The following is a 21,241-nucleotide window of genomic DNA, read 5'->3' as shown; positions in this document are numbered from 1 at the left end:
CCCCAGCACTGTACCATGCACACACCCCCACACCCAGTTCTGCATATCTCTAAGAACGGCCCCTCCATATGCCTGCTGCTCAGACCAGAAATCCGGATGCCGTCTTGGGCTTCTCGCTTGCCCTTCCTACGCTGCCCTCCTCGGTAGCTCCTGTCTCTTCTAGCTCTGCTGTCACCTCAGGCTGCCTTTGTCCCACCGAACATGCAGAGCAGCCAGTGAAAGGCTTCAGCCCAGGAAGGATGAGATTAGTTCTGCGTTTAAGATACCGCTCGGGGGCACCTGGGGGGCGCAGTCAGTGAAGCATCTGCTCGGGTCAGGATCCCGGGGTCCTGGGATCAGGCCCCACATCCAGGCTTCTCCCTCTCTCTCTGCCCCTCCCCCTGCTCATGCTCTCTCTCTCTCAGATAAATAAATAAAACCTTAAAAAAAAAAAAAGAAACCACTCAGGTTTGTGATGTGGAGAACAGACTGAAAAGGGACAACACTGGAACAAGGAGTTATAAAGCTATTGTTCATCTTCTGATCTTATCTTAGGTTTCCAGGAAGAAGGATCTGGAAGGACAGACATATCTGTTGGGCAAACAAGAAGTCCGATTGCACAAACTAAGAGATCAGGTCATTCTCTGCTTCTGTGCTTTCCTTCTGAACAGACCAGCCTGCTCACCTGTGTTCTTCATCTGCCCAATTCCTTCACATCCCCAGGGGGCTTGTCTGTCCTCTTCAGCCTTCTGCACGGGCCCAGCTGGGCATCAGCACTTCCTGGCGGGGGCCCTCTCAGTCATGGATTCGTTCTTTTTAATGCTCCATTTCTCTTTTCCCTTCTCATCCCAGCTCCTCAAAGGTGTAGTGGGTCCTTCCCCGTGCACCTCCTACTTTCAGCAGGTGGCTGCACTTGATCCAGTAAAGGTTACTGTGGATCTCCAAGTGACCCAATCCAAGGGGTCCTTTTAGTCTTCACTGTATCTTGACTGTGTCAGTTTTTGTTGGACACTCTCTCCTGCAGGACCTCTCTTACCTTGACATTTATGGCATCACACAGTAGGGTTCTCTTATCATCTTCCATGTTAATCTCTTTACGAGTTCTTCCATCCGCTGCTGGTGTTTCTTAAGGTTGAACCCTCAGCCTTCTTATCTTCATCCCTGCAGTCTCCCTGGTCCATTTTATCCACTCCTGTCATTTCCATTTTCATCTGTAGTCTGGTGATGCCCAAACAGGACCTCTTGCTTTGGCTAGGTTATCGGGGTTCAGACTCTTATCTCCAGCTGTCCTACTCCCTGCAGGTCCTCTACTTTATATGTCTTCAAACACCTCAAAATCAGTATACCTGCCTTCTCAACCCCTGCACCACACTGCCTTCTACCCCTGCTTTCTATCCCCAATTCCAGGATGGCCCCACCATCCATTCTGTTGCCCGAAACAACTGAGCACTCACTCCCCGTCCCCTTCCCTTCAGCACCTGTTATTGCCTTTCTGGGGGCCTTTTCTCTTCCGGCCTGAACTATTTTGACGGTTTTCCAAGTGTACTCCCTTTTCCTAGGCTTGTGTCCTGAAACCCATCCTTACCACCAATCCACTGATTCCTCTATTTCCCTGCAAAAGATAAAATATGGAGCTAGGGAGAGGAGGATTATCCATTTGTGAAGGTACCAAGTGCCACTGAATTGTTTAGTTTGAAATGGCTAATTTTATGCTATGTTAATTTCACCTAATTATTTTTAAAAAAGAGAAGCTGTTTCTCTGCTGCATGTAATTTAGGAAGTTGGGACTCCAGCATCCTACCCTCTCATCTTCTGGGCCTCATCCTAAAGCAAAACATTCTCCTCTGCGAAGGATAAATATTATTTATCACATAGATGCCATTCTTTTTCAACGTGCTTGCTTAAGGGGTCAAATTAGAATTCCCTGAGGACAGACACTGACTTACTCATCCCCATCCCCAGGCCTAGCACACAGCTGACATTTTGTTCTCTTTACAAAGAGATGTGGTACGCCTTCGGAATAAAGAGAGTTCCGGTGTGAGGTCATTGACTGCACTAGTTAAACTTTGATACTTTGGAGAGTTTTGTCCCAGTAACCTGTATCTCTGATATAGTCTGAATGGTTACTTCAACATAATCTTGTATTTTTACTTTGTATATTACCTTGTAGTAGCATGGAGGAAGCAGATGAAGTGCTGCAGCAATCTGCTGAAAGAAACTGCCAAATATCTATGCTAGCACACTAGTTCCTGGGCAACAGCTTATTTTAGAGAATTTGGCTGTAAGCTTATTAACAAATCAAATGGAAAGGTGAGATGCCATCCTAGAGAGCCTATTCTCTTTCTCTTTGAATTTCCAGTCATTGAAGTTGTCTAAGTAGGGTCATTTATCTATTTATGTTGGAAAATAAATTATGTCAATTTAAATGAGAAAGGAAATGTAGCATTTTTGAGCTATATAATATTGGTCCATTTGGAACTAGTCATAGCAGTTTGAGTGAATAGAGTTCTGGCTTTTCTTCAGAGTCGTACCCCTGTTTCCCCTTTCTTTCTAGCTTTCCAAGGAATCCCTTCAATCCGTCGATGTCCTCCAAGAGGAAGTTTGTGAGATTTTGGATGAAATGAGCCACAAACTGCGTCTGGGAGCCATCCGGTTTTTTGCCTTTGCCCTGAGCAAAATATTTAAACAAATTTTCTCCAAAGTGTGTGTAAATGAAGAAGGTATTCAGAAAGTGAGTATTGCTTGTTTAAAAACCTCTTCTACCCCTTACGATTTAATCAACTCCAAGACCTCTCACTCTGCACTAAATGAGCAGGCCCTCGTCAGCAGGCGTCCAGGCTGCTTTGCTTCTCTGGAGGGTGATGTTTTTTACTTTCAGACCTACAGACTTCAGACTAATTCACTTAGTCAGGTGAGACTTACAGACAAACCTCATGCCAGATGTCCGCAAAGCTACAGAAGTAATACCAAGAATTTCTGTATATGATCCACCTGGGTCCCCTTGCAACATTTCCTTTATCCTCTCCTCAATACTCTGCTGTGTTTTTCCCATAAACAAGGACATTACCTTATGGTGCAATTATCAAAATAAGCAAATTGACATTGATACAACACTAATACACAGTAATACCTCATTCGTATCTCATCGATCACCCCAGGTATAAAAGAAATCCTACATCATGTGTTACATTCAGCTTCCATATCTCTTTAGACTCTTTTAATTTGGAACAATTCCTTAGTCTTTGTGTTTCATACTAATTTTGAAAAAAAAAAAAAACAGACCAGTCATTTTATAGCATGTCTTGATTTGGATTTGAGTGATGTTTTGTCAGGATTAGACTCACAGTTGTAGGGCTTGGGCAGGAGGCAACATTGTATTCTTCTCAGTGCAACAGAGCAAGGAGCTCATGGTGGCTGTCTGTCCCCTTACTGGTGGTGTTCACTTTCATCATCTGGTATCAGCCGGCTTTCTCCCCTGTAAAGTCACCCTGTTTCCCTTGGTAAAGAATAAGTATCGTGTGGAGAGATACTCTAAGGATGTTTCAGGGTCCTGGTTCCCAGCATAGTCTCCTCCACAAGTTTTCACATTGACTGATGATTTTTGCCTGGACCAGTTATTACTCAAATGATTGTCAAATGGTGATTTTTCTAATTCCATCACTCAGGAGTGATTTAACAGGCGTGTTATAGTCTGCTTTCTTCTGGAAGGAAGAGCTTTTCCTATTTTTATTCATTTTGGATTTTTAATATTGTTTTTCCTCTTACTAAGAAGCTCTTACCTCCATTGGCCTTCTACATGTTTATTAATGTTTTATTCAGTCATTTACTTTACTTTCATGTATTTCTTCTGTTTTCCTCCAATGACAATTCTCTAGTTTGCTGAGTTACTCTCTGGCTCTCTCTCAAAGAATGTTTGGGGGGCGCCTGGGTGGCTCAGTCAGTTGAGCATCCGACTCTTGGTTTCGACTGGGGTCATGAACTCATGGGTCATGAGATTAAGCCCTGCGTCAGGCTCCGCGCTCATTAGGGAGTCTGCTTGAGATTCTCTCCCTCTGCCCGTGCCCCCATACGTGCTCGTGCGCTCTCTCACTCTCTCAAAGAAATAAATAAATCTTAAAAAAAAAAATGTTTGATACAGCCATCCAGAGAACGTTGACTGGCCATGTCTTCTTAACTGATCACACATTACCTTGCCTTGGTGAATTATATTTATATTTTTAAAAAACAGACAACACATTGATCCGGGTGAATATTTTTGAGGCTGATAGCCTATGGAATATATCTGGAAGCTCAAATTCCTTCTAACTAAGGGTACCCATTCTTCCTGGTGGCAAGTCCAGTGTATAAATAGAGAAATACCATACCTCTCATTTGTCCAATTTGTTTGTATTAATCTACCTGAGAGACACTTTGTTCTCTCTTACTGCACACAGCCCGTCTAGCGCATTGGATAACAGCTGACTTTTTAATTCAGACTCACTTCAGTTCCATCTGCAGCTTGGCCGTTGATCAGATGCATGACCCATGTCACAAATGAGGAACCTAATGCTTAGGCCTTATTTACAAATATGTCGTATTAAACAATGCATGTAAAATGCTTAGTATATAAAATGCTTAATATGGTGCCCAACTAATATGTTGGTGATCATCCCTATTATTATTATGATCTATAAAATTTACATTTTTAATGTTCTTGCATTATGTGAGGTTATTTAACTAAAACTCTGAGATAAGTTTTCTGTGTGTAGTAGGGGAGGCAGGAAGACATTATTATCCTTAGTATTCCCTCTGTACATATACCCATTCTTCCATTTTCTGATGTGACATGTGATTTTAATAATAGGAAAACAGAAAGTATTCAAACTGTAACATTTCTTTTAAAGCTACAACGAGCCATCCAGGAGCACCCAGTTGTCCTGCTGCCCAGTCATCGAAGTTACATTGACTTTCTGATGTTGTCTTTTCTTTTATACAACTATGATTTACCGGTACCAGTCATAGCTGCAGGAATGGGTACGTATTTTTCTTTTGTTTTAATTATAAAAATGAAAATAGTCACTGAAATGATTTTAACAGTGACTGAGGTACTTGAAGATGAGGATGCAGACTCCCTCTCTCTTGTGCCACCCGACCCCGGTTTTCGGTAGTCGGGATTAAGTCTCTCTGTGCTGTGCCTCACTACAGATGGAAACAAGGATGTGTGCACGTAGGGGTTTTGGTTTAGGTTTGAAAAATGAGATACCACCATATGTATGACCGGCCTTTGCTTTTTTTATCTGATAATTTATCAGTGGTTATCTCTAAGGTCAGTAAATTTTTTTTTTTACATATTTTTTAATTATGGTAAAAGACACAGAACATAAAATTTACCACCGTAACCATCTTTAAGGCCATAGTTCAGTGGTATTAAGTACATTCACATTGTTGTGCATCCCTCACCACCTTCCACCCACAAAACTCCACCCACTTTTCATCTTGGCAGACCTGAAATTCTGTCCCCATTCAACACTAACTCCTCATTCTGGTCTCCCGCCGGCTGGTGGCCACCACCATTCTACTTTCTGTCTCTAGGAATTTGGCTCCTCTAGATACCTCATATGCGTGGAATCCTACAGGATTTGTCCTTTCATGACTGGTTTCTTTCACTCAGCATCATGTCCTCAGGGTCCATTCATGTTGCACCATGTTTCAGAATTTTCTTCCTAAAGGCCGAATCCTATTTGATTAGACGTATAGAGCACATGTTGTTTATCCATAGTTCTGTCCATGGACGCTTGGGTTGCTTCCACCTTTTGGCTATTATGAATAATGCTGCTATGAACATAGGTGTACAAACATCTGCTTGAGTCTTCCGGGTATATATCCAGAAGTAGAATTGCTGGATTATATGCTAATTTTTAAAAAATTTTTTGAAGACCATATTGTCTTCCATAATGGCAGCACCATTTTACATCCCATCAGCACAGTACACAAGGGTCCAGTTTCTCTGCATCCAACATTTATTTTCTTGTAGTTTTTGTTTTTTTTAAGATTTTATTTGTCAGAGAGGGAGAGAGAGAGAGCACAAGCAGGGGGAGTGGCAGGCAGAGGGCAAAGCAGGCTCCCCACTGAGCAAGGAGCCCAACACAGGACTCGATCCCAGGACCCTGGGATCATGACCTGAGCCGAAGGCAGACACCTAACCAACTGAGTCACCCAGGCATCCTGGGGTTTTCTTGTTTTACTTTTTTGTTTTTTAATAATAGCCATCCTAATGGGTAGGACGTGGTATCTCAGTATGATTTTGATTTGCATTTCCCTGGTGACTAACATTGTTGATCATCTTTTCATGGACTTGTTGGCCATTTCTGTATCTTTTTTGGAAGAGTATCTATTCCAGTCTTTTGCCTATTTTTGAATTGGGTTGTTTTTTGTTGCTGTTCTTGAGTTGTAGGAGTTCTTTATATATTCTGGATAATAACCCCTTATCAGATACATGATCTGCAAATATTTTTTCGTTCTCCCATCAGATTTCTCCCAAAGTTGACTTTGCACTCTATCAATGGATCCTTTGATGCACAGAAGCTTGTTATTGTGATGTAGCCCAATTTCTTTGTCAGTTTCTTTTGTTCTCTCTGCTTTCGGTGTCCTATCCAAGAAATCATTGCCACATTGAATATCATGAAGTTTTACCTCTATGTTTTCTTCTAAGAATTTTATAGTTTTACATCTTACATTTAGGCCTTTGATCCATTTCAAGTTAATTTGGATACAGTGTAAGATGAAGGCCCAACTTCATGTCTGACATTATAATATTCAGCAGGGTAGGTCCACCGTAATTTGGTAGTTTTGTGGTTGCAGTTTTACAATATATTCTCATATTGGTGCTTTTATTTCTGGAGGACTGATTCCTAGAAGCAGGATTGCTAACACAAATCATTGTTCATCTTCTCCCTTTGGAGGGAGCCAGGAAAGTTGGGATTCAGGCATACACCTTGGTTAATAAATGCAGTAAAGAGTGAGGTAAAAATTGCCAGGGACTTAAGTACTTTAAAAGCATTTTCATCTGTCCAGACATGTGAGCGTTGAAAATTAAGGAAAATGGAAAAAAGGAGGGTTTTAAAACTGATGGCAGACTAAAGCATCCCAGACTTGCTTTATTTCATCTGTGCTAGTAAAAGAAGGCTGATATTTTTACCTCATGGGTCAAAAAGAAAGGTGAGAGCTGGTCTGGCCAGGTGGCCAGCATGGAGGCCACGTGCCGGTCTGTCGTCAAGCAGCAGTGCTAGCTAAAGAACTCGGCATGATCACGTTACTGAGCTTGTCACCTTGCCGGCCGTGGTTATAAACATGGGGGTGTGGGGGACACACGTGGTAGCCCCCCGGTGGGCCTGCCCACACTGTCCCTTCTCTCCCATAATTCTGTCTGATGTCTCTTCTTACGGATTTTCAGTTCGGGAAGTACGATTAGTGATATCATAGCGGCGGCTTCCATACGTTAACTCTTTCATCACAGAATGTGAGTTTAGGTATTTATAGAAAGTTTCAAGATCTGCAAATAAAGATGAACCCCTTCTCTGTTTATTGTTTAGACTTCCTGGGAATGAAGATGGTTGGGGAGCTGCTGCGGATGTCGGGCGCCTTCTTCATGCGGCGTACCTTCGGTGGCAACAAACTCTACTGGGCGGTGTTCTCTGAATACGTAAAAACCATGTTGCGGGTAAAGGCAGAGAATTTCTGAGTACTTTCAGGCTGTATTCCTTTTCGCTTGGGCTTGAGCTTGCCGTAGGAGCGGACTTAAATTCTTCACTCCCGAATGGCCCGCTCGGCTTCTTGTCCCCGTGAAGGAATGCGCATGACCTCCTCGGTCTGTTGGCCCCATGCGGCCCTCTCGCCTGGGTGCACTGTGTGCAGCGTTTGCTCAGGAGGCCGGGGCAGGGTGCGGGGGCAGCTTGGGGAAAGGAATCAAAAGAAGCATTTCTCACTTTGAGAGTAGGCAATGGGTTTTGTGTTTTGTTTTGTTTGTTTGTGTTTTCTCTTTAAAGAATGGTTATGCTCCTGTTGAATTTTTCCTCGAAGGGACAAGAAGTCGCTCTGCCAAGACATTGACTCCGAAATTTGGTAGGTCCTTTAGAGATTGAAAGAAGAATACAGGGCGCCTGGGTGGCTCAGTTGGTTAAGCGACTGCCTTCGGCTCAGGTCATGATCCTGGAGTCCCGGGATCGAGTCCCGCATTGGGCTCCCTGCTCAGTAGGGAGTCTGCTTCTCCCTCTGACCCTCCCCCTATCTCATGTGCTCTCTCTCTCTCTCTCAAATAAATAAATAAAATCTTAAAAAAAAAAAAAAGAAAGAAAGAAAGAAGAATACAAACCCAGAAGGTGTGGTGTCATCGTAGCTGCTAAATACAGCTTGACACTTTTTTTTTTTTTGCAAGATATTTTTTCTTTATAAGTGTAACTGTTTCTTTAAGTTGTAACTGTTTATATTTACGGGCTTAGGATATAATGTACACTTCAGTATCTTCCTGTTTATGTATCCTTGTTAGCTCCACGTGTCACTTCATACAGAAAACCATTTCTCTCTGTTGACAGGTCTTCTGAATATTGTGATGGAACCATTTTTTAAAAGAGAAGTTTTTGATACCTACCTTGTTCCAATTAGCATCAGTTACGATAAGATATTGGAAGAAACGCTTTACGTGTATGAGCTTCTAGGGGTTCCTAAGCCGAAAGAGTCTACAACTGTACGTAAAGGATAACCAACTTGATTTTACTTGAATTTAGAGAAAATGCTGGTTTATACACCAACTCCTTTCTGAACTTAACTCTTCTTTGTTTCATTTCCTCTGTTATTAGGGATTGTTGAAAGCCAGGAAGGTTCTCTCTGAAAATTTTGGAACTATCCATGTATACTTTGGAGACCCTGTGTCACTTCGATCCCTGGCGGCTGGGAGGATGAGTCGGAGCCCATATAACTTGGTTCCAAGGTGCAAGGCCTGTGTTTTCATAACTGACATAGAAATAAGGATCAAAATCTGGAGGTGTGGTTGTGATTCTTGAGTTGACCCCTTCTAGGACTGAAATTTGGTTATCTGAGACCACGTATCAGGGGAAGCAGAAAGCTTCGGTTAAAGAATGACGTTTGCAGGGCACCTGGCTGGCTCAGTCGATGTAGCATTCAACTCTTGATCTCAGGATTATGAGTTTGAGCCCCACGCTGGGTGTGGAGTTTACTTAAAAGTTTAAAAAAAAAAAAAATTTTAAGAGAAGAATTATGTTTGCCAAAGAAAACGGTTAGCTGCAGGGTATATATGTCAAATACACAAAGTCAGACAGTGCTGCTCATTCTTCTCGGGGGAACCAGTACTCTACTACCCGTACTATACTCCACCGCCTAGTACCCTACCCACTCTGTGTGGGGGAGAGTTGCTGAGCACTATTGGTAGGGCAGCCAATGTGTGCTAAGTATTATTTTGATCCTAGAAGGGATTATATGATAACAATGAATGGGAGTGAGTCCCTATCCTCAGGGCAGTTTTGTTTTGTTTTGTTTTTTAAGAGTTTATTTATTTATTTATTTATTTGAGAAAGAGAGAAAGTGGGAGGGTGGGGGAGGGCAGGAAAGGAAGAGGGACAAGCAGACTCTGTGCTGAGCACAGAGCCCGACTCGGGGCTCCATCCCACGACCCTGAGACCATGACCTGAGCCGAAACCAAGAGTCAGATGCTTAACCCGCTGGGCCACCCAGGCACCCCCAGAAGGTTGTAGTTTTATGGGCACAGAAATGTATTAGATTCTTTCAGGATGCAGGTATAGATACACACTTGGGTTTTCTTAATTTGGAGAAATACACCTAGGGAAGTAAGGGAGACAAACCATCTGCTCAGCCAGGCTTCCCGTGATTACAACATCATCCATAATTTATTGCGCCAGTGGGCCCACGGCTGCCTGTGTGCGTCACTAGCAGCTTCATTAGCTCTCAAGCAGACGTTAGCTTTTTGCTGCCACAGGCTTTCCCTCTCTAGATCTCAGATCGGGTTGGCCAGTTGTTCTCTCATCGGCCCTAGCTTTCACGTGAAGCCACCTTACCTTGTGGCTGCTTTGGGTCCTGTGCATGTCCCTCCGTCATCCTGCTCCGTACAGCCTCCTGACACCATCTGACTCCCAGTTTGCTGATCCATGCCTGAAGAGTCTGTCACATGAGGATCGTGGCAGTACTTGGCAGGTGACCTTGAGCTTCTCAGAAGGGCAGTGTAGCCGCCAGGCAAACTGGAAAGCCTGTCCAGCGCATACATGAGCGGTCACCATGTGACCTGGTACGCATGTTCTGGGAGACAGGTGTTCAAAGCACAGTGGATTCTGAGAGGACCGAGCAGTTCTGTCTACTGGGGGAGGCCTCTGTTTTCACAGAGGAAGTGATAGATCTATTTATAAAGCAGCAGAAGATTTTTTTGCCTGGAACCAGGAAGAATAGGACTCTGTCCCCTTGGACAGGCTACGCTATAGTAAAGTAAAGGTATATTCTTGCACTGTGACCTGAGAGAATTCGGTTGGCAGAAAGTACGAGAAGCCTTCTCAAGGGTCTGTCTTCTCCCACCCCCCACCCCTCCATTCACATTAGTGTAGGTAGCAGAGCTGTAATTTGTTCTTCTCTGTTCTTCCTTGTAGGTATATTCCTCAGAAACAGTCAGAGGACATGCATGCCTTTGTCACTGAAGTTGCCTACAAAATGCAGCTTCTGCAGATTCAAAACCTGGTTCTGAGCCCCTGGGCCCTAACGGTTGCTGTTCTGCTTCAGAACCGGCCATCCATGGACTTCGATGCTCTGGTGGAGAAGACTTTATGGCTCAAAGGCTTAACCCAGGCCTTCGGGGGCTTTCTCACTTGGCCCGGTACGTATGTGGGACGTACATGATGAGAGTGCTTGCTTTTTATTTCTTACTCTGGAAGAATTCTAGCCTAAGCATGAAAAACCCTATGCAGGACACGGAGCAAAGCTTTGCTCAGAGAGAAAGAAAACTTTATTTGTTTCTGTCACTCTGGGACATTGTACAGCATGGTGATTACTCGAGAATAGTTGTTTACGCATCGCTTCTTCTTGTGAGACTCTGAGTATCTGGAGAATGAGAACACGGTCTCCTTGGCATCCAGCGGAGTGGAGAGTAAATGAATATTCTTGTCCTCCACGTACTCCTTCCTCCATACCACCTCTTTGGTTTCATTTTTTCAAAAAATTTTTTATCGAAATACAGTTGGCATAGCATGTTCTATTTGTTTCTGGTGTGCAGCGTTAATTCGACAGTTCCGTACATGCCTCAGTGCTCACCATGATCAGGGTAGTACACCCACCTCCTTTTATAGGGGTGTACTTTTATAAGTACACCTTATAGGGGTGCCTGGGTGGCTCAGTCATTAATCATCTGCCTTCGGCTCAGGTCATGATCCCAGGGTCCTGGGATCGAGCCCCGCATCGGGCTCCCTGCTCAGTGGGGAGTCTCCTCCCTCTCCCGCTCCCCCTGCTTGTGTTACCTCTCTCGCTGTGTCTCTCTCTCTCTCTCAAATAAATAAATAAAATCTTTAAAAAAAAATAAATAAATGACCTTATATTCGCAATCCATTTGCCTCACTGCATCGTAAGGACTAAAGGGCTGGTCTTGTAGAATTTTATACGATTCTCTAAAAATAACAACTTTGTAAAAACCTCATTAGAGTTGTAAATACTATGCTGGGAGTTTGGGATGTTATATGACAAGTGTTAGCTTTAGTCGTTTTCAATGTCTTTGAGTTAAAATTGCAGAGACCACCGTTGGAAATGGAATCCATTTATACCCAGCTACCTGCTGTTCACTCATTAAACCTCCTGAGTCTAGTCGATGCTGGTAACTGCCAGGGATGCAGAGATGAACAGGCTGCAGCCCCTGTGCTGGAGGTTCTCCTGGCTTGTGGGAGGGGGGATGTCCAGTGAAGTAAACACAGAGAGCTATGGACAGGGGCGCCTGGGTGGCTCATTTGGTTGTCGGTTAAGTGTCTGCCTTCAGCTCAGGTCATGATCAGCGGGGAGCCCGACATGGGGCTTAATCCCAGAACCCTGAGATCATGACCTGAGCCGAAGGCAGACGCTTAACCGACTGAGCCACCTAGGCGCCCCCCCCACCCCCACTCTCTCTCAAATAAATAAATACAATCATTTAAAAAAAAAAAAAAAAGAGCTATGGACAGACTGCAGAGGGTTGCTGAGAGTTCTGTGTAGAGAAGGGCCCCTGCTCTGGGAAGGACTTTTGATGTCAGGTTCCATCTTGATGGAAAACTAAGAGCTGTTCAGGAAGATGAGTGGGCGAGGGATTGCTAATGGAGGAGCAGATTTTAAGCAGGGGAGCATGATTGAAAACAGCTGTAGAAAACAGCCCATGTCAGTCTTAAAGGTGGGCCACTGTCAGGGGGTGGAGGGGAAGACCAGAGGCAGGGAGACGTGCCGGAAGGCTGCTTGGGCCTCAGTGAGAAGGGCAGGAGTCTCCACCAAGGCCGTGACAGAGCCGGGGAGGAGCTACGAGGCGTTTAGGCAGAACCGCTAGCAGAAGGGGCCATCGAATAGGACAGTGGTCATCAAGAGGGAAATGAAGATGACTCAGACACGTGTCCCGGTATTTTCACGGTCTCGTGGGAGGCGAAGGACATGTTGAGGATGATTCAGGTGGAAAACCCTGAGAAAAGAATAGGTAAAGTGCTAACTCCTGTTGGCCCCCAAGAGCATGTGAGAACACAGGCATCTCTTTCCAAGCGGTTTACTTTTTCGAGGTGGGATAAATAGGTGGCCAGTCCACGGCTAAGAGTCCCTGTTCAGCAACTAAAATAACTCATTATCATGTTGGTATCTAAGTAACAGAATCGTGGAGATGATCCAGTACATTTCCTAATTTCAGTTCCTTTTTTCTTCTTTACTTGGCTCATCCCATACTCCCAAGCATTCTCATAGCTAGAGCTCTTTATGAGACCTGTATCATCATGCAATAGCATGATCTGTTATGTATATAGCAGTATCATAGGTTACATCATTACCTCGAGCAAGCTGACACAAGGCGTGTGAGTCCGGGAGGATGTGATGGAGTCCAGAAGGAAAACCACACCCCTCAGTCGCCCCCTCCCTGAAGCGTCAGCAGACCTTGTTGCCCAGCTGGAGCGGCACGCCTGGTTACGTAGCCCGGCAGCTAGCTCTTTGGCCCAGGGAAACAGTAAAATGATCTCCCTTCCCAAGAATGGTAACTATCACCATCTCTGCATTATGCTTCTGTAGTAGTAACTCCTTGGCTATCTCCAGGCCAGTGTAGTGTCAGTGCAGTGAGTTTCCAGGATCCTGGGCCCAATCGTTTAGTTTTCTCTGATGTGGGAAAACCAGAAAATCTCCTCAGCATCCCTCTGTGCTCAGGGAAGCCTGGTGCTAGGGGAGCGCCTCTTGAGTTGCCCTTTGGTTCACCAGCAAAGTTGCAAAGCAGTATTCTTGCAGTCTTGGAATTAATTGTGCTAAGCAAGGAGAGTGTGTGTGTGTGTAAGTGAATGAAGCATGTGTTAACCATGAGCCTTCTTGTCTTATATTGTTAAATTCACATGGATATGATTTTCTTGTCCTGCAACTTGCTCTGACAATTCTTCGGATACACTTGGTTCCTGAGGAAGTGTTGGTTTCCAGAGCAGGATCTGATATGTATTTCAGAATGGCTGACAAATTGGGGGTAGATAAAAAAGTGTATTAAATGTCTTTAAAGAGAGAGTTTATAGTACTTTATAAAAGTGTCTTTCACAGGGACGCCTGGCAGGCTCAGTTGGAAGAGCCTGTGACTCTAGATCTCAGGGTCATCAGTTTGAGCCCCACATTGGGCACGGAGATTACCTAAAAAGAAACAAACAAACAAAACCCAGAACAAGATGTATCTTTCGCATAGGGTATCATTCCTTCAGTTGGTAGAGCCCAGAGCTAGAACCTGGCACTTGAAAGTGAGTCTGCCCAGTCACTAGCATTGCTGGGCACCAGGCCTAGGACACCCAGTGGAGACCCGGACCATTTCTGTGCTGCCCGCTGAGTGAGTTGTCTCTGTGTGTAGATAATGAACCTGCTGAAGAAGTTATCCAGTCCAACATTCTCCTGCATTCCAACATCGCCAGCCTCGTCAAAGACCAGGTGGTTCTAAATATGGACTCCGGAGACTCTGAAGTGGTCAATGGACTTATTTTCCAGCATATCACCCTCCTCATGTGCTCGGCTTATAAGAACCAGTTGCTCAACATTTTCGTCCGCCCTTCCTTGGTAGCTATGGCACTACAGATGACCCCCGGGTTCCGGAAAGGTAACTTTCGGGAAGGTGGTCTTGAACTTTGAAAGAGACCCGGACATTCAGTTCCGTAGAGGGAGCAACACTTGAAGCCGTATAATGCTCAGCCACATGTGTGCACCCCAGACAGCAGCCAAGAAGGGGGCCTGTACACTCTGAAGAAGTTAGGTTGGTGCCCCCAATACATGGCCTTCTGCTTCAAATTTGGGAATGGAAAGGGACCTAAGAAATTACCCTAAACCTCTCCTTTTATAAATAAGGGAAGTAAGGCCTGGCAAGTTACGTAATTCCCTAAGCAGGGGTCTGGGCCTAGAGCACAGCTCTCCATCTCCTGGCCTGAGGCCCTTTCTCCCTCGTCTGACAGCACCAGGCGGGGTGGGTAAACAGTCCAGCAGAGCAGGAGTGCCTTCTAGATCCACAGTCAGTCGTGTTCTAGTGGCAGTGAGGAGCGGAACAATGAACAACACCATTTTGTTCCCAGGAACCTGTCAAGGTCAGGGGTGTTCTACCCGGGCTCTGCTGGAGTTACTGGAGAGTGACCCCCACCCCCAAAGGTGCTGATTCAACTGGTCCGGAGTGTGGGCCGGACACTGATGCTCTTGTTTTTGTTTTTCAAAGCTCCATAGGCAATTCTAAGGAAAAGTCAGACTTAGACCTTTAGCCTTGGAAGGAACCTTACGCCTGTGTCCATGCCCTCATTTGTGAATGAGGAAACGGGCCTGGAGAAGTCAGTTTAGTTCAAGACACCGAACACTCAAATCTTGGTCTTAGTTCTGAGGTTTCTTACATCAGAGTTCATTCACAACTAAGGGGTACGTGCGTGGTCTTCTAGAGTATTGGGACCGCCCTGAAATTGGAGGCAACACTTCATGTCCTCACATCTGTGTATCTTCTAATGAGAAAGTTCATAGCATGTGTCAGAAAAATGAAGAAACCTCTATAGTTAACGGGCAAGGGAGACCTATGTGTCTGGAGAATGAGACAGTATTTTCTGTTGTGTGCTGGTGTATCGTAGTGCTAAAGATACGGTAAAGACAACAGGAAGTAGGACTAGAGAAGGGATTGAAGTAATTCATTCCTTCTCTACTAGGGAGCCCTGGGCAGGGGAACATGAAGCACCCTAGCTTTTAAGAAATGTAGCCTCTCGCTCATCAGCACACTGACTGGGTAGAGGCCTGCTTGTGATTCAGATTCAACTGTTGGCACTGCTAAACTATAAAATTTGGAATGCCAAATAGCTTCCTTTGGGGGCCTGAATTCTTGTCCTGGCATTGAATAACATGCCTTTGGAGTTAAGTGCATTTTGGAGAGTCGTGGACTTCTTGGTACTTCCTGAAAGTTTAAAAACCAGCATTGTAATTGGATGTAATTAATTTATTTCCAGAGGATGTCTACAGTTGCTTTCACTTCCTGCTCAGTGTTTTTTCAGATGAGTTCATCTTCCTTCCGGGAAACGCACTAAAGGTAAATCTTTACAGCCAAAGAGCACAAGTGTGTTCACAGTGTGAGTTCTGGATGTGGTAGGCTTGGATTCACGCCTGTGACTTCCCTTTCTCCAAGGCTACACGCAGCAGAAATAATGAGACTCTTGGACACTCACAGTTCTATGAGCTCTATTTTGATTCTTGGTCAAGTTTAATCAATAAGGTAGGGATTATTTGGCAAGAAGAGAGTCATTCTTTAAACCTTGAGTGCAGCCATTGTAAATAAATCAACACTGTTTTGTTAAAAATTTACCAACCGGTACACATTTTCTTGTTAACAACTTGTTGGAATGTGTCAGACCGTTTGCTTTGAGATTAGAGAGCAATGGTCTTGCCTGATGGCATAGACAGTTTGTGAGGGATAGAGCCCCCAGAGCTGGACCGCCGGTTAGCTGGGGCGGGGGGTGTACCAGGATAGACAGAAGGTGGTCAGCTTTCTGTACGCTGTGCCAAGGAGCCCAGGTTTTACTCCGTTGAGAATGAGGTCAGCAGTTTTCTGAGCATAAGCATAATTCCACATATTTTTAGGACCTGCTAGATGCACTTCCTATTTAAATTTAAGGAATGTGGCTGTGCAAAGTGAGAAAATCCGCCACCCGGGTCATGATTTCTAAGGCTCATGAGTCTTTTGTGTGTTTGCTGTGTTTGGGGTTCAACATTTTGAGGATTGGAACACGTGCTTCTCTGGCTGCTAACAACCAGAACCTTCTGGAAGGATTGTGGAATTAGCTGGTGTTCTCTCGTTCTGAGGGCACATGGCTGCGTTTACTGAGACCAGCAGCGTACCCATTAACCTAAATTAGTGGATGCTCCCTGTCTTCTCCCCTCCCTTCCCAGGACTTTGAAGAAGGCTGTTACCTGCTTTGTAAAAATGAGACAATACAAGTGACGACAAGGGATATCCTAGTTACGGAGAAAGGAAATACCGTGGTAGAATTTTTAATAGGTCTCTTTAAACCTTTTGTGGAATGTTATCAGGTATGTAACTCTTTTGCAAGTTCTCCTTCATCCTCCCGTATCCAGTATAACTAAGACCTCCCACCCTGTGCTTGCTTCTGGTCCGAAGGGCAAGTGTCTTCCCCAGGTGAATGGTGCAACTAGAGAGATTGCTCAATAGGATGAAAGATTCACCTCTCAGGTGGAGACCTTGCTCCCCTAGAGGGGTCCCTTACAGACCCGAGAGGGTAACAGCTTCAGGATGCCCAGAACCACACTTAGACCGGAGCGCCGTCATGCTGTACCTTACGGCTCTTCTCATAGCTCGGCGTTTGATACATTGCGGGCACTCGGTGAATGCAAGATTGGAATGATATGTCATGTCACTGATATGTATCACTAAGGGCTAATGGAAGGGGAAGAAAAGGTTCAAGTGCAAGTATCCAAGTTTGTCAGAGCTCTAAGAAGTGGTTAAACAGAGGGGACAGTAAAGATGCCCAGCAGGAATGGTGCCAGGATTCAAAGGGACAGGGGAGTCTGCAGTGGAACCCCTCAGAGGGGCCATACATATTTGCCAGAAGAGGACTCGGGCTCTGGCTCTGAGCGTGGGTTAGCGGCCCCCCGGGACTGACGTCCTGGCAGGGGGTGCTCTGACCGATGACAGAGCCCCTGTGCCAAGTCCAGCACTGAGTGGGTATCTGAGAAATGCTCCTTCTGCCCATAAGCACCTTTCTGTGGTACAAGTCATCAAGCATCCGGGGGCCTAACAAACTCTTAGGTGTTTTTAGGGAGAAAGCAGTTACACAAAATCTGGCCCCTCTCTTCCTAAGCAGCGTAAGATCTGTTAAGCTGATGGTAATTCACTCAACTTGCAACCCGTTCAAGTGAGAAAATGTATTTTAATAAATGTCGATACTACTTCAGACTGTTTTTTTCTGATTATAAGCAGTGATACAAGGTCCAGAGGGACCTCCTAAGAATTCTGTAGCTTTTCTGTACAAACCTTGGAGAGTCTTTATTCTGCTCTGACATCCTGTAGCTTTCTGTCGGGGGGGCCAGGTCACATCAGTCGCTGCTGCAGTGTATTTGGCTGCCTTTTTCTCTTTCTGTTCCCCTCACCCTTTCTGTTAAAATCAGATAATTTGCAAATACCTCTTGAATGAAGAAGAAGACTACTTCACTGAGAAACAGTACTTGGCTGGAGTTCGAAAATTCACCAGTCAGCTTCTTGATCAAGGTTAGTCATACCTCTGCGTGTGGTGACTTTTTGTAGTTGGGAACAAAAAGGAGTCCTCTGACTCTTTCTCCCTGTGTCGTAGGTACCTCGCAGTGTTACGATGTCTTGTCTTGCGACATACAGAAAAATGCCTTAGCAGCTTTTGTGAGGCTAGGTGTGGTAGAGAAGAAGAAAGTGTAAGTACTGTGCACGGGGCTGGAAGGGCAGTGACCGCTAAGGGTCGCTGAGCACCGAATGCAGACAAAGTCCCTGAAACAGGATATCGTGCTTCATTCATCCATCTCCTGATGAGTTATGTCAGCAGGAGTTACTGTGCAAATTTTATGTAGTTACGAATGAAAATGGTATTGAAGCAAAGAAAGAAAGAATTTTAGGCTAGCATTTTGGCCTTGACCTAATATTGAAATGTATAGGTGAATTATAAGAAAGATTTTGGGGGAGTGTAATAGAGTGTGTGTGTGTGTGTGTGTGTGTACACTTATATATACACACAAACATACGTGTATGATACATAAAGACACACATATGTGTATGTGCAGATAGCTGTTTCCTCTTCTGAATGAATGAATGTAAGAGTGACCAGGCTTCATGGGGAGAGTCTTGTAGTATGTCTCTCATGTCATCAGAAGGATGAAGCATGAAGCCAGCAAGTAGGGCAGGAGCAATGGGCTTGTCAACTACTTAAAGACTTGGCCTTGACGAACACTATCGAGAAGTAGTCTTGGAGCACCTGGCTGGCTCAGTTGGTAGAACCTGCAACTCGAGATTGCAAATAAATAAACAAACAAACAAACAAACTTGAAAAGAAAAGTAGTCTTGGGACGCCTGGGTGGCTCCGTCAGTGAAGCGTCTGCCTTCAGCTCAGGTCATGATACCAGAGTCCTGGGATCAAGTCCCGCATCGGGCTCCCTGCTCAGTGGGGAGCCTGCTTCTCCTGCCTCTGCCACTCCCCCTGCTTGTGCTCTCTCTCGCTCTGTCTCCCTCTTTGTGTCAAATAAATAAAATCTTTTAAAAAAAGAAAAGAAAAGTAGTCTTACTGTATAAATAATGAACATTGACTTCCCCTACCCAAGTTTATGTAATAAGAACTTTTTGCTTTTTTTCCTAGAAATAGTGACAGTGCATTTAATGTGAATGAACCTGCCATGACAAAATTAGAAAAAATGCTTGGTAAGTACAGTTTAGTGACATGTGATGGGTTTTTACATTGTATTTATCACCATACAGTAAAACAAGAAAGTATACTATGGCACCAAATACTTTATCAAAATAAACAACAGAGTTTTAATATAAACAGAACTATTTATATATCTAGGTTTTTCTCAAGGAAAGTAAGGAGAAAGTGCAGAGAAAACACAACAAGCAGAACATGGTCGGTCTTCTACAAGATAATTACCAGCGTCTAGCTAACTAATTAGGGTCTGAGATCTGGACCCTTCACATTCATTCTTGGTGGACATGGAGAAAATACCTCTTATCTGAGTCCTCGGATTTATTCTCTTCCTCTCTACTGTTGGATCCCTGGCAAAGGGTTGGGATCAGTGCTCACAGCATATACTTTCTGAACTCAGAATTGGGGGTAATAGCATTCCTTGGGAGAATAATCCAACCCTTACTCTTCTCCAGACGCCATCAGCTTATCAACAGATAGTCCAGCCCAGAAAGGCAGGTCATTTGTTTGCAGTATGAAGAGAGAGTCAAGAGTGTGGATATAGGGAAAGAGATCTAAGAGGGCAGAGGAAGTAGCAAATATTTCTCTTAGGAATGATGGGGTAGTTTTAGAAGGGGAGGGGGTCAGTGTTTGGAAAAAAAAAGTTATCTGCTGATGATATTGAACAAGCACTGCATTGTTGAGTGGATATTCTTGCAAGTAGTATTCTTGTACCTAACCCTAATTCAGCACATTTGTCAAACCTGCATGGAAGAGCTTCAGGTAGGTATCTGGTGGGATGAGGGGAAACCATATGGTAAAGGAGAATGGTTGAAGAGAAAGGGTAGAAGGCAAAGGAATGGTTAACCTCCGTAGGGAAGGTGGAATACTAGTTTCTTGTTGAAGAAAATAGGAGGGTTGAAATCCCAGTCTTCTGTCTGAAATCTCAGAATATGTACCGTTGAAACTCGATTTTGAGTTTGGTAAGAGGGGCATATAGTTGAAACAACCCCTAAAGCCCTCGTTCTGTGAGGATGGTGGAATTGCTTTCTTAATCAGTTTGCGGGTGGCCAATATAACATGGGTGTGAACGTACTAGAACATACTGGACCGGAAGTCCCGACAGCAGACTGGGTTCTGATCCTGGCTCTGCCCTGGGCTGTAAGGGGTGCAGGGGGTGGGGGCCGCTGCTGCTTCCCCTGCAGAGGGGCAGGTATCTCCATCAGTGCTCTGTCAGCCTGTGAAACCACACAAGGCTTAAACAACTGCATGAGGAGATGACTCAAGGTCATTTCATGGGCTTTTTTTTTCTTAGGTTGTAAGACACCAGTAGGAAAGCCAGCAACTGCAAAACTTTAATATTGCCGAACAGTTACAGGAAATTTGGTCACATAATTGCTGTCATCCAAGAACTCTTACTCCAACAAACAGGGCCATGAAGGAAGAGAGCCACCTGCTCATGCTTCGTACGACAGGAGAGCCGTGGGCTCGGCAGAGAGGAGGAGGTGACCAGTGTACGTAGTCAGCGTAACCCTCTCCACCACAACAGTTACAAAGGCTTTCGTGTCCAACTGTGTGTGTGTTAAAATAAAACGGTCTTTTGGAAACATGTTTGGAAAAACAAAGCCCAGTCCTATTTCTTTCTTTCTTTTTTTTTTTTTCAAGATTTTATTTATTTATCTGACAGAGAGAGACAGCGAGAGAGGGAACACAAGCAGGGGGAGTGGGAGAGGGAGAAGCAGGATCCCCGCGGAGCAGGGCGCCCAATGTGGGGCTCGACCCCAGGACCCTGGGACCATGACCTGAGCCGAAGGCAGACGCTTAACGACTGAGCTACCCAGGTGCCCCAGCCCAGTCCTACTTCACTAACACTTTTCAACTGACTATCACATGTATTAAACTTTTATGCCGATTCGTGAGTGAGTGGGACGTGGACACTGAAGGCGTGGCTGTCAGAAGCAGCCCGCCATGAGCACACACCTCCGTTTCTCGTGGCTGTCCTTCCATCCGGTGGCCTCAAACAAGTAAAAGTTTGGCAGAGTTGTGTAATAACTTAGCTAGCTTATGTAAAAGTTTGCCACCCAAGGGCCTGATCACTACAAGTGCTTTAGAGAAAGTACATGCAACAAAGAGAAGTGATAGGCTTAAGGAAA

General features: G+C 44.7%; 1 protein-coding gene across 3 annotated transcripts in view; it reads left to right on the top strand.

Annotated features, from left to right (window-relative positions):
* The window catches only part of GNPAT (glyceronephosphate O-acyltransferase), a 33,607-nt gene extending 12,921 nt beyond the window's left edge, over positions 1–20,686 (top strand). Inside the window, exons 3-16 of one of the 3 annotated variants that reach the window (XM_021696121.1) lie at positions 2,534–2,710; positions 4,863–4,992; positions 7,551–7,678; positions 8,004–8,079; positions 8,550–8,701; positions 8,814–8,944; positions 10,626–10,849; positions 14,054–14,296; positions 15,666–15,745; positions 16,603–16,743; positions 17,839–17,938; positions 18,021–18,114; positions 19,047–19,108; positions 20,404–20,686. In XM_021696121.1, coding sequence (XP_021551796.1) covers positions 2,534–2,710; positions 4,863–4,992; positions 7,551–7,678; positions 8,004–8,079; positions 8,550–8,701; positions 8,814–8,944; positions 10,626–10,849; positions 14,054–14,296; positions 15,666–15,745; positions 16,603–16,743; positions 17,839–17,938; positions 18,021–18,114; positions 19,047–19,108; positions 20,404–20,447 — 1,782 coding nt within the window. In that variant the 3' untranslated portion in view covers positions 20,448–20,686. The remainder of the gene's footprint in view (positions 1–2,533; positions 2,711–4,862; positions 4,993–7,550; positions 7,679–8,003; positions 8,080–8,549; positions 8,702–8,813; positions 8,945–10,625; positions 10,850–14,053; positions 14,297–15,665; positions 15,746–16,602; positions 16,744–17,838; positions 17,939–18,020; positions 18,115–19,046; positions 19,109–20,403) is intronic. The other 2 variants (XM_021696122.1, XM_021696123.2) reach the window with 2 other exon arrangements.
* Positions 20,687–21,241: the final 555 nt, after the last annotated feature.

The sequence above is a fragment of the Neomonachus schauinslandi genome, chromosome 6 (assembly GCF_002201575.2).
Source record: "Neomonachus schauinslandi chromosome 6, ASM220157v2, whole genome shotgun sequence".
NCBI classification, from domain to species: Eukaryota; Metazoa; Chordata; class Mammalia; order Carnivora; family Phocidae; genus Neomonachus; species Neomonachus schauinslandi.
This window is presented reverse-complemented; position numbering and strand designations above follow the sequence as displayed.